Source organism: Neolamprologus multifasciatus, chromosome 4, assembly GCF_963576455.1.
Source record: "Neolamprologus multifasciatus chromosome 4, fNeoMul1.2, whole genome shotgun sequence".
NCBI classification, from domain to species: Eukaryota; Metazoa; Chordata; class Actinopteri; order Cichliformes; family Cichlidae; genus Neolamprologus; species Neolamprologus multifasciatus.
In genome coordinates this window covers 5,762,583-5,775,359 of record NC_140442.1, presented here as the reverse complement: position 1 = coordinate 5,775,359, position 12,777 = coordinate 5,762,583, and the positions used below count along the sequence as shown (strand labels likewise).

At 39.3% G+C, this 12,777-nt stretch overlaps 1 protein-coding gene across 2 annotated transcripts; it reads left to right on the top strand.

Annotated features, from left to right (window-relative positions):
• Positions 1–2,057: 2,057 nt before the first annotated feature.
• Positions 2,058–12,137, top strand: hsd3b7 (hydroxy-delta-5-steroid dehydrogenase, 3 beta- and steroid delta-isomerase). 2 transcript variants are annotated; one of them, XR_014873790.1, is made up of 7 exons: positions 2,058–2,266; positions 3,444–3,599; positions 6,507–6,615; positions 8,629–8,728; positions 9,222–9,384; positions 9,893–11,040; positions 11,096–12,137. XR_014873790.1 is itself a non-coding variant. In XM_085157593.1 (6 exons), exons 1-6 carry the CDS (start codon positions 2,107–2,109, stop codon positions 10,303–10,305), a joined length of 1,101 nt encoding a protein of 366 aa, XP_085013719.1. In that variant the 5' UTR covers positions 2,058–2,106; the 3' UTR covers positions 10,306–12,137. The 2 variants fall into 2 exon arrangements, 1 of the variants encoding a protein (XP_085013719.1); XM_085157593.1 differs by having other exon boundaries at positions 9,893–12,137.
• Positions 12,138–12,777: the final 640 nt, after the last annotated feature.

The following is a 12,777-nucleotide window of genomic DNA, read 5'->3' as shown; positions in this document are numbered from 1 at the left end:
TGGAGACCCAAACAGCAAAGCTGTACCCTACACAGTTCACCACCAGAGGGCGCAAAGGAACAAAATCCAGACATACAGCTTAACAAATATCAAATGCAACAAACATCAAATGCAAAAGACCATTACACTTACTGATAAATAAAGGAATGATTTCCTGTGTCGTGCAGTGGTGCTTTTTGATCTCAGTCTCTCACTGAACATGCTCCTGTGGCTAGCCAGCATGTCATGGAGTGGGTAGGAGGAATTATCCAACATTGTCTTTATCTTGGACAACATTCGCTTCTCCGACACCAAATTAAGAGTCAAGCTTCATCCCTAAAACAATGCTGGCCTTGCGGATCAGTTTATTGAGTCTGTTAGCATCAGCAACCCTCAGGCTATGTCCACAGGTACACCGGTATTTTTGAAAATGGAGATTTTCCGTTTTCGTTTTAAAAAATAATCCGTCCACACGTAAAGGCAGAAATGAAGGAAAACGCTGCTAGGAACATGCCAAAGCAACAGGTGGCAATATATTCCTAACCTTGTAGAAATGTTGGCCAATCAGAAGTCTAGAAGCCTCGTGGGAAAAAGTAAACAAAGCTGGGGCATAGAAGCAGAACCCAGTCGTATGTAAGCATTTAAACACTGCAGAGAGTACAATTAACAGTAATAGTATTGTAGAAATTCATTTCACCGAAGCAATAACGTGGCGCACAGTGTGACGTCAAAAAATGCGCACACCTTTGACACTGCGTTTTCTCCATTTTTCTTGTCCACACGTAAACGCAAAAACTGAGTTTTTAAAAATATCCACCCTGGCCGGAGTTTTTAAAAATCTCCGTTTTCAGTGACCAAAAACGCCGTGTGGACGAAAGGTGCAAACGCATAGAAAAATCTACATTTTCAAAAATACCCGGGTACGTGTGGACATAGCCTCAGTCTGCTCCCTCAGCATGCAACAGCTTAGAGGATTGCACTGGCCACAACAGACTCTAGAAAATCCTGAGCATTGTCCTGCAGATGCTGAAGGACCTCAGTCGCCTCAAAAATGTATACTCCGGGGTATTTATAGTCAATGGTGTCAAGGTGTGGCATGGGTTGGCAACTCCAGGCCTCGAGTGACATGTGTTGTGCCAAAGTAGGTATCCCCGACAGAATTTGTTTCCCCTGTGCTGGGAGCACGCAAGAAGTACTGATGTTTTAATTTTGTGAAAAAGTGAAAAATTACCATTCAGTTTGAGGGTTACAACAGAAAATTATATATTTATTGCTCACGGGTATCAGATGGGATTATTTTTAACAAACCATTAACGTTTTGGCTGATAACTATTTTTATATTTTTATTCTCCTATAACTTTACTATATAAAGAGCTAAATCCTCCAAAGTTTCAGGAGTAATGCGTCATAATAAGAAGTGTTTGTGAACGAAAAATCAGTAATGTGGGATACTGTTTGTCCGTGATTTACACAGGGGGAACAAATTGTGGCAGGGTCTGCCTGACATTATTTGTATCCCACTATAACTTCGTTGTATAAAGAGATAACATCTCAAAAATGTCAGGAGTAGTTAGTCATTATAAGAAGTAGATAAGACAATATAAGATAACTCTTTATTGTCATTGCACAGTTATACATAGTACAATAGTACAATGAAATTGGAAAACTGTCCTACGTCGGCACTACATATAACACAACACGACACGATATGACACATCACAACGCAACGCAAGTGTTTGTAAACTAAAAATCAACAATGCGGGATACTGTTTGTCCGTGATTTGGACAGTCCAGCCTGTGCTCCCGACGCAGGGGAAACAAATTCTGTCGGGGACACCTAATTTGGCACGACACCTGTCTTGCAGGTTTTAGATATCACGCTGGGCTGAGTCAATACACCTGGATCAAATGATTAGTTTATTACCAGACCTCTGGAAAACTTCAAGACATGTCGAGGAGGTAGTTTAGCCATTTAAATCAGCTGTGTTGAATCAAGGACACATCTAAAAGTTGCCTACACACTACAGGCTCGTCATCTCTGTGGGCAGGAAGGGGGGGGGGGGGCTGACAGTATAAAAAAAGCTCCAGCTTGCCGCTGCAGAGCACAGCGATCACTAGCGTAACACGATGTCGGAAAACCAGCGGGGTCTTGTGTATCTGCTCACCGGTGCCTGTGGGTTTCTCGGCCGGCATTTACTGAGAATTCTCCTGGAAAAGGAGGACAGACTAGAGGAGATACGGGTGTTTGACAAACGCGTAGATCCGACCTTGAATGATCTCAGCACAGGTAAGACGAGCAGAAGCGCTTCGTGACTGTTCGTGACTTATGTCATGCAATGCTGTTTCTGTTTATAACGCGGAACTTCGTTAGCTAATATACCGATTTGACGTTAAATCTTTTACCGGCAAACAGACATACGCGCAGATATATTGTCGTAAATCACTCGAGCTGTTTGGTTTATTCGGCAGCCTTTTCCTTTTCATGGTAATTCTCCAGAGAAAACAAAACGGTCTTCATCACTTCGCCACCGCGTTCCTGATAAGAATCCTGACTCAAACCTTTAGCGTGCCAGCTTTATGTCATCTTAATTAGTCTGTTTGAACGAAATACCCCGAGCAGGTACAGCATTGACTTATAAGGAAAAAAATAGCGTACCCTGATGTTTGTGTCCCAGATGTGCTTTTAATCACCTTGGCAACATAAAGAAAGCTGTGTTTTGAGCGCACCCTAATTTACCTGTCGTGTCTTGTTGTTGCACCTGCCGTGACTTTCAGCACCTTCTGAATAATTTGAATGCTAACCTGTTGGTTTACATAGAACCAGGAGTCGTGACCAAAGGTGGTTCATGTTTGTTTTTGTTCCCTGCTTCCTGGGAAACATTACTCAAATCCTTTGGAAGCCAAGATATGTTTTGTTTCCTTGATTACTGGTCTGCTTACAGTAAAATACAGTAAGTTAAGCAAGACCAGACCCTCAAAGCTGTGACTAATGCCCCAACAAAAAGACTAGTGATCTATCTAAGAATCAAAACCCATAAAACAGAGTTTGAATTTCAGCAGAATCTGTCCAGGTGCGGAGCTATCAGTGTTTCAAGGACAAATGGTAGATGATTTATAGGTTCAAGGCCTTCATAATAGTTTTGCCATGTCAGCTCAACAGTGGAGACTTCTCTTATATTGTTTTAAACTTCTGTGGAATTTAAAAATAAGACATTATCACTTTGGATAAAATTGGACTTGCCTTGATGATTCGGAAAGATGCAAATCACACCTGGAAATAACACTGCTATTACAAAATCAGGGCGGGCTGGGAAAATGAGGTTGTTTTGAAGTTTCTTGGTAAACAAACTGTTTGTCCCTCAGTGTCTTTGTAACATTCTTGTGGAATTCTCAGGAAAATTTGGACATTTATTTTCAGGTTTATTTGTTTGTTTTAACTTTTGTGTTTCCTGTTTTCTACCCAGAGCGGACAAGAGTGGTTGTCATTCAGGGAGATATCACGGATTATAAATCTGTGTTGGAGGCCTCCCGTGGAACCGATGTTGTCATCCACACAGCCAGCTTGGTTGATGTTTGGTACAAAGTCCCAGAGCCCCTCATCTACTCTGTCAACGTAACAGGTGAGGCTTGGAAAGATCAAAGTGATAACAAGGAAAAGGGATGGGGTGGAAACATCAATCGACAGTTAAAGTTGAAAAACATTTTACCGCAGAAAGATATTTAGAGGAAAACCTTGGCTGCATTTACTTTGGATGACTTCCAAGGCTGAACTTTTCCCTTCAACCAAAAAAATGAAAAATAGTTGTAGTTCACAAATTCACATTTCTGGTCTGAGGTGTGGTTTCCTCCTGCCTCAGTCAAGTGCTCATTTTGTGTGTTCAAAGTGTTTCGTCTTTATGAAGGGATACTTTGTTTAAACACCAGAGGTCTCAATTCTCTTAAACTTCAAGTTCAACTCTAATTGGCTGATTCTGTTAGTGTGGAATTTAGCGGTGAGTTTAAGTGTTACATGATGCTGAAGTTGTTATTGGAGATGGGTTTCCTTTGTGCAGACGAGAAGCGAACTGCTGGGGAAACCCATTTTGTTCCCCTCTACTTTTTTGGAACATGATGAGAGTAGTGTCACTATTCACTGACTGAAACTATGACTAAATGGAGTCGGTTGAATTATACATTCAGGTCAAGGTTTAACTGATCATATGTCACTGTAGAGCTCTATTTGCACATGAGAGCATCAGAGACAGACTCCAGATTTGTGTGTCAAGTGTCTCGGTTAAATAAAAACACCTTGTTAAAACCTGGAAAGTTGGTTACTCATAAATGTATTGGATTGCCAAAAGCAATCCAAGAATCCATTGTATTCTTGACTGGAATACAATTTTAAATGGTTCCCAAAGGTAGCGTTTCTTCGGGTCTGTGGAATCTACTGGGTTTATTTTACTATTGTTTCTAGGGTTTATTTTTGAAGGTGGGCAGGTTGTATTTTTTAAAATCTGTAGCAAAATGGCTCTCAAGAGATGAATTTGGCTCAAACACTGATGAAGCTTTTGCTATCATTAATCTTAATTTAATAATCTTAATTTTGGTATTTGGACATCTAAAACAGTAGGTTGGCATCATGTTAGACAAACTCAAAAATAACTGATATTCAGCTAACTAAACCTTAAATCAAATGGTGTGTGGAAAACAGTGGAGCTCTGTGACAAAGGGGAATAAGCTATTCAGCCTTCTATATACTAAAGAGGTATTTGTTTTCAGTGGACTTGTTGACTACAATTGTCAGCCAGGAAATACTGCAGCCTATTTTTCCTGAGTTCCCGAAATGTCTCTGGCGCTGACTATTAAGTGACTAAAGAATTTTATTGACGGCAGCATGCCAGATGTGCTGCGATGAAGGAAAACAAAAACATTTAATCGATCTGAATCTAGAACCAGATTGAAGACACTGATCACAGTAATAAAGAAGGGATGAAAATGTTGCTGGTGAGGCTTTGCTTTTAATATCCGTACCCCAAAAACAATCGCTGCAGATTAAAGGCATTCTTGTCTGTAGGCTCCCAAAAAGATCTTGTGCAGAGGTCGGCTTTTTTCCATCTGGATGTTAATTATTTGGTTTGTTAAAGTGTATATAAACAAACCACTACAGTTAGTTTTTCTTCTGTAAAAAAAAATCTGTGATAAGATCCAGTGGTTGCAGCTGATTGTCTGTTTTACTCTGTCCAAGGAGATTGTCCAATTTGGCTTCACAGACCTGAAAAATATTTCAAGAATTTTAATATTTTCCCTGTGTTGGCGTCAAGGGGTTTTCTTCAACGCATTCTTGTTAGTTCCTCCTCCTTTAGTGTCCGGTTAAAATCTCTTTCTTCTCAGACTAGCATTTTAAATTTATACCAGTTATAACAGCACTGTATTGTAAACACTTATAGCCTGTGTATTTTAGGCTGTAGCTGCAATGTTTAACCACCTCTCGGACCACATGCAACCATGTTGGCACCAAAGCTAGACAGCAGAGCTTGCAGAGAGTAACCATTACTGCATCAGGAAAAGCACAGATCAAACAAATTTAGTGTTTCCTGTATTTAATTGGGCGTCCTAGAAATCATGCCAGTGAGCCACTATGCATAGAAGACTGTGGAACTGGTTTACCTAAATTGAATCTTAAATTATGGTCTGTTCCTGTCTTATTTGTGTCCTGTTTGATGTATTTTTGCCTTAAAGTGAGATTAGTTTTAACTGCGCTAGCAGCACAGCTGTCAGTATGACAGTGCTGGTAATTTCAGTTCATCACTTTTGCCAAGAATAGAGTATCACAACACGTATTCAGCAAATTTACTGTTAGATTTTGTTTTTGGTCTGGCTTTTTCACTTTTTCTGTAGCAAGTGAAACCTTTCAAACCTCTCGCTCTGTTCTAGTGAAATATGTCATACGTTCCTGGTATTCTACTACCACATTGGTGCTGATAAGGCTGTCACTCTACAGGGAGTGGTATGGTTGTCGGTTGTCTGTGCAGCTGTGCATGGTATTTGTGAACTCTGTGGGTTTCTTCGTTTTTGTTTTTATTTTGCTCAGATGGCAAATTAAACACATCAACACTTCTTTTTCTCATCAGCACTTGAACACATGTTAACTGCTTGTCAAGTGTTTACTCCATAGATTTTTGTTTTTAACTTTCAGATACGTAAACAATAGCCTCAATAGTGGAAGCCAGAAAGATGCAGGAAAAACTAAAGACCCCACTTTACATAATGTTCACCGTTTATAATGGAGGCCATGTTGTTTAGGAGCAGAAATATTTGTGGCGTCCTCTCATACAAACAGAACACACATGGGTACAATTTAAATTATTCACATGGAGATGTTTCATATAGTTATTTGAAGCAATACATTAAAAAAAAAGCAGATTTCTTCAAATCTGCACTGATAGAATAAACTATTTCTGTGTCACAGTGTCCTTTGAGCTACAGTCTGATCTATCAACACAAAAGTGAGCAGACTTGCTAAAAACAATGTTTTCTTTTCCTCTTAGGAACAAAGAATGTCGTCAAAGCCTGCGTGGAGTGCGGCATCGAGTGCCTCCTCTATACCAGCAGCATGGAAGTGGTCGGTCCCAACATCAATGGAGATCACTTTAAGAGGTGAAATTCAAAAACTATAACATTGTTAGTTTAAAATGTTGTTGTTGTTGTTGTTGTTTGTTTGTTTTTTATGCTGACTGAGCCAACATAGTAGACATCTAAACCCCATTTGAAGAAGTGCTTTAGCTTATCTACTTCCTTTTCTGTAGTTGCTGCCTTGTAACCACTCTTATCTTAAAAGCACCATTTAAAACGCATAACTTGTGCAGATATGATGGTATGGAGTCAAACGTCAAGGACAAATGCAGTATTTAGTGTTTTCTGTGTCTTATTCAACAGAGTGATCAAGGTAGTTTATTCTGATTAAAAGACATTAAATGGGAGCTACTGTCTGAGCTTTCTTTTGCCAGTGCTTTAATATTTTAGTATTTTCCAGTCTTTTATGTCACGCAATTGTTATGTAATGTTGCTGCAGTTATCCAGCTTTTAAATCTGGAGCTTAAAGTTCAAACTGTTTTGTCACCATTTGCTTTAGCATGGTATTGACAGTTATGTCACTCAAGGTTGGTTAATACCAGAGGAATATTTCTGAATTATTTAATGACAAATAAAAAATGTTATGTAATGTACATTTTCCAGGTTTTTTGTCTGTCATGAGAGGAAAAGTCAACACAATGTGATTTCTAAATATGGGCTGTCTCTGGGTATTTCAGTGTATTCATCATTTTCAGTGACATCATTTGAGTGGCATGTCCATACCTGTGTAGCTATGGAATATTTTGGGTAGAAATGAGCAGAAACCAAAATAGAAATGAGTCTTGAATCAAAACTGATGACAAATGGAAAGTTCAGTCCTAAAGCCATGAGTCAGATCCAGGTGTATAGTTCACCGTCATATTGTTTGAGTATAGGAATAGGAGCCACAGACAATTTACTGGCATATGTGGGTTAGAGGGAACAGTTTTTGTGCTTTGGCTGAAAGCATTTCAAGGTAGGGTTTTTCCCATTGTCACCCATGACCGAAATGAACAACCCTGGTGTGCAACGCTTGTATGCACTAAGGTTAAGGTGACAGTGCACAAGTGGGCATTCTTCAATATTTAAGTGTCTGGTTGGAACTTCCACCCAGTTCCTGAGGTTTATGGTTAATCTATTCTGGTCAACCACTACCAAGGGTTTAAAAAAAAGAGTTTGCACTGCAGAAACTCTGACCTAATATTTAGCATGTGCACCCTTTACCCTCCAACCTGTACCAGTAAAATTCTGAGTGCTGCCTGCTAATCTCAGACTGGCTCCATGATCTTGAGATTAGGGCTTTACAGAGGCCAGCGTCTGAGGCTGGACTCGTTCTTTTTGTCTCTTTTGATGATTCTTTGGGCTGTTTGTGATGCTACAGAAGGATCTGGGACCAATCAGGCACCTTCTTGTTGATGTGTGATGTAGAACATGTGCAAAGCTTTTTCACAGTATGTTCTCAGATTGTTAGATGAAGATTCAAAAGAAAAAATATACATATCATTCCAAGTGGATGCCCTCTTTTATCTACTGAGATTTTTCTACGTCAGCCCATCTCCAGCCAAACAGATTAGCTTTCTGGTATTTCCTAGTAGAATTAAAGTCACAGCATATTACTATCAATATCAAAAATGGATTTACAGTAACAAATAGATTTAAAGAATTCCACATAATGCCCTTGTCACATGAGGAAGAGCACGTCCAGCAAACGTCTGCCTTCCAGATGGTGTGCACTCTTTGCACGTACACAGGCACCTTGGCAGCTGTTGTAGTTCTGACGTTACCCTATAAGAATGAACCTTTGCCTTCTCTTGTTACAAATATTTGTTCTATTTAGACAGTAGATTTGGGAAAAAGATAAGAACAAACTTTGAAAAACTTTAAATAAACATGGATATCAAGTTTGTTCTTTCCTCCTTTGCCAAGGTTTATTTCAACACTCCTGTTGAGTACGCCTTGTTTAAGCACATTCCTAACACACACAGCAAGGTCAAGAAAATACTAGGTGATTATCTTCTCCTGAGCACTTCTCTGAATGTTTAACTTCTTTCTTTGTAGGGGCAATGAAGACACACCTTATACAGTGAAGCACAGCATGGCCTACCCCAAGAGCAAGTCAGAGGCAGAGAAAATTGTGCTTGATGCTAATGGCACCAAGGTAAGATATATTTCACAAATTAATGGTATGTGTACTTTGTGTAAAGAAAAGTGGTAAACTGTTTGAACTACATCACAATGAAGCAGATTTAGTAAGTGTACATTTGAACTGAACTATGATGATGCAGTGAAACTAGTAAAAGGATTAGTTTTCTAAAAAAAGGCTTAACCTGGATAAACTGAAACTGGGCAGAGGCTCGAGATATGCAGATGTTTTTGTTTTTAAGTCTCTTGCTGAGCTGGACTGGAGCCTTTAAAAAAAACAAACAAAAAAAAACAAAGTCATTGTTTGTGTGTGTGTGTGTGTGTGTGTGTGTGTGTGTGTGTGGGGGGGGGGGTTGTTTCTTGTGCAACTTTGCCACAGAATGTGAGAATTTCCCTTGTGGCTATGCGGTGATACAGTGGTGTAATTTCTGCTGTTTACAATTTTATCTAAATCTTATTTTATCTGCCTCCGGCCTGAAAACTAAAAGTTGTTTTTATTTCCTGTCCAGGTTAAGGGTGGTAAGCACTTATACACATGCTCGCTGAGGCCAACGGGGATCTATGGCGAGGGGCACCAGCTAATAAAGGACTTCTATAAGCAGGGTGTTCAAAGGAGAGGCTTGATTGTTGGAGGCGTCCCGGAGCACATTGAACACGGTCGAGTTTATGCAGGTAAAATGACCACTTCTGTGATGTTTCCTATGTGGCACTGAAAACTTGGTTAAAGGCGGCGTCATTTTTAAAGCAGATGTAGCATGTAGAAACACTTCCTCTGCACTTCGCAGGAAGTTTAAAGTTTTACACCTAACGCAATTCATGACATTAGAATTTCAGATGATGATATAAGAAACCCTGATGCTCTTAAGCAGGCTCTTGAACAACTTTTAATCAGTTTATAATAAATTCAATACCAGATGGTCATTATCAGTGAACATGTATACATGCATGCCAATTCACACCACAAATCCTCTGATCTAACAGAATATTGTTGCATTTATGATATTAATACATTTTACAAATGCATTCATGTAAGGCATGCAGTATCAACCACAACTTGATAGAAAGGATGTCACTTGGATGCAGATTAAATGACTAAAGTAGTATCTACAATTGCTGTATTTGCACTCTTTACCATCACCATAATTAAATCTGTTACTTATCCACTTGTTTGTCTACCTAGGCAATGTTGCCTGGATGCATCTCCTTGCAGCCCAAGCTTTGAGAGAGCGCCCGGAGAAAGTTGGAGGAGAAGCGTTCTACTGCTACGATGACTCACCCTACAAAAGCTACGAAGATTTCAACATGGTGTTGTTTTCTGAGTTTAACTTTCGAAAGGCGCAGATACCCATAATGGTGTTATGGTTTCTGGCCATGTTTAATGATTTGATGCACTGGTTACTAAAACCCATATACAACTACACGCCGCTGCTGAACAGTTACACCTTGGCCGTTGTTAGCACCACCTTCACAGTGCGCACCGACAAAGCTAAACGTTATTTCGATTACTGCCCCTTGTACAGCTGGGATGAATGTCTGGCCCGCACAAAGAAATGGATAAGCACATTTCCTTCAGAAAACTCCAAAGACTGTTGAACTGAGCTCAACCACAGCAACATTTATTAGAAGCTGCTACGTAGACAGACAGGATCGCAATATGTAAATAATGCCTGTTGTCTATTAATGTTGTAGAGAAACAAGCAGTACTGTGCCTTACAGTAGGGACAGTGTAACAGAGCTTTTATACAGAGCATGTAAACATAGTTTTACAAAAGATGTCTCAATAATTCTCATCGTAGTGATTAAAAAGTGCTTTCATAGCATTTTTGAAACGGCATTCATTTCGACATTCAAGCTTTAAAAACTATGCAGTACCGATAAAGCAGTATTGTTCATGGTCTGTTTTGAGTGTTGGTGTTTTCAGTTCTGCCAACATCCACAGAATGCCTTAATTCAAAGTTAAAATAAGCTTCATTATAAAATGATGACCACTGATTCCATCAGAACCGTTAACTACTTCATTTGTTAATGAACTAGTTCTAGATGGGGCAAACAGTGAAGACGACGTAATTATTACATTGTTGTTCTATCCATTTCTGTGGAGAGTATTAATTTTAGATATGCATTTCACATTATACTGTGCATATTGATAATATTTAAATAGTGACAATGTAAACTCAATTTACATGCATTTACTACTCAGGTTACTAATATTTTATTGATTTAGCAGAGTTTATCAAATGTTTGAAGAAATGTGAAACAATTGGAATGTTTAATTTTTTTGTCATTACAAATAAAGATTTATTTAATCCTTTCTACAAGGCCTCTTGTGTTGTGCTTGGGCAGTGCCCTGGTCTCATTGCCTATCATCCCAGTCTTGTCCCAGTGGTTGCATAACAACTCTCATACACATCACTACATCCCATCCCTGGAAACCACTTGCATAACTTTAAATCATTGTTTTTGTTTCAGTATGCATATTTGCCCACACCATATCCCCATGGTTACATTGTGTTCCCCGGTTTCTATGTATCAAAGTGTTTACCCATTGGGGTAGGTAGAGCGAATCACTCCTTGAAGTCATGTGGAAACTTGTACTCATGCTATACTAAAACCAGCTGGATTTGAACTTCTATGACTCAGAAGGAAAAGGGAGTTCCTTTAGAGTTAAACGGTCCTTTAGAGTTTGCTAAACAGTGTTCCTGTAGCCCTGGGTGTCCCCCGTTTTGCGGTTTTGCATAGCAATCTCCAAAACACTACCATGCATGGCGCTAGGAAATACAAAGCAAAGACTAACAGTTTCCAAACCAACTCATAAATCATTTTTCGCAAACAAAACCAAAAGATGTGGAAATGAGTGGAAAAGTTTTGTTTTTACATTTCCAGCAGATTTTAATATGGTCTGACACAAAGGCTAGTCTTTCTTATAAAATGTTTCTCTCTGATGTAAGAGAAAGCATGTCTGTGGGAATACAGCAAAATATCTGTACGAGTTTAACTGATGTGTTCACAACTGGAGTCTCTAGGTGTGTCAAACCTGTTTGAGTTCACGAGCCAACCAGGAGCTATATATAACAAATGGGGTGAACCAGTAAAACATAACTGTATAACATAGCAACCTACATGAAAACAAACACCTATATCTTTCATGAGAAGTGAATAGATATTCTGAACACTTTTATATTTACAAAAACATGAACTGCCTGAGATGTCTTAAAGTTTAATTTGAATTCTGTCTGAGAGTCTGCTGTCATAACAATCGACAGATCACATTGATTCTATAAAGAAAAAGACTTTACATGGTTAGTTTTTGGAAGAAAACAATATTATTATGCATCTTTGTGATTGAAACACCATTGTTATATTGTTGTAATGCGGCATCACATCATTACTGCAGGAATAGCAGAAGACAAAAAAGAATACAAATTTTTAAAAAAATTACAATCTTTTGTCAGAAAAGCCACTCTGTGGCCCTGTGGCAGGTGGGGGTCCTGTTCCATGAGGCAGGAACTATAGAGACAGAGGGTCAGCCAGCTTCCTTGCACTGCAACATTTATTGTAGGTCACTGTAGCAATCATTGTTTAAATAAAAGACATCTGTTCTTTGTTTTGCAATCAGTCACACTAATGGAAACATTTTGTGTTACAGATGGAACCTTGGATATGATGTGGATATTTGGGTAAGGAACAGAAATGAAACAGAAATGATTTTTAAGACTCTAAGACTAAAGGAATTTAAAGGGGTGTTTTAAAAAAAAAAAAAAAAAAAGCGTACAAGAGAAGGATCGAAGACCACTTCAGCACCAACAACTCACGACAGGTATGGCAGGGAGTTCAGCACTTAACCAACTACAAACCTTGCAATACCACGTTGACTGAGGGTAACACGGAGCTTGCGGAGGAGCTGAACCACTTCTTCGCACGCTTTGAGGTGAAGGGACCAGAGGCAGCAGCAGCAAAAACATCGGACAGCAGCAGCAGCCCAAGCCTCATAGTGCAGGAATATGAGGTGAGGCGCACACTGAGGGCAGTGAAACCCAGGAAGGCCGCCGGACCAGATGGGGTAAC

What these genes read in the sequence shown, in the direction of transcription:
- hsd3b7 (XM_085157593.1), top strand. Translation starts at nt 2,107, where the DNA reads ATGTCGGAAAACCAGCGGGGTCTTGTGTATCTGCTCACCGGTGCCTGT. An exon ending in CTTGAATGATCTCAGCACAG is followed by an intron (nt 2,267 to 3,443) that starts GTAAGACGAGCA and finishes TTTTCTACCCAG; the next exon opens with AGCGGACAAGAGTGGTTGTC. An exon ending in TTGATGCTAATGGCACCAAG is followed by an intron (nt 8,729 to 9,221) that starts GTAAGATATATT and finishes TTTCCTGTCCAG; the next exon opens with GTTAAGGGTGGTAAGCACTT.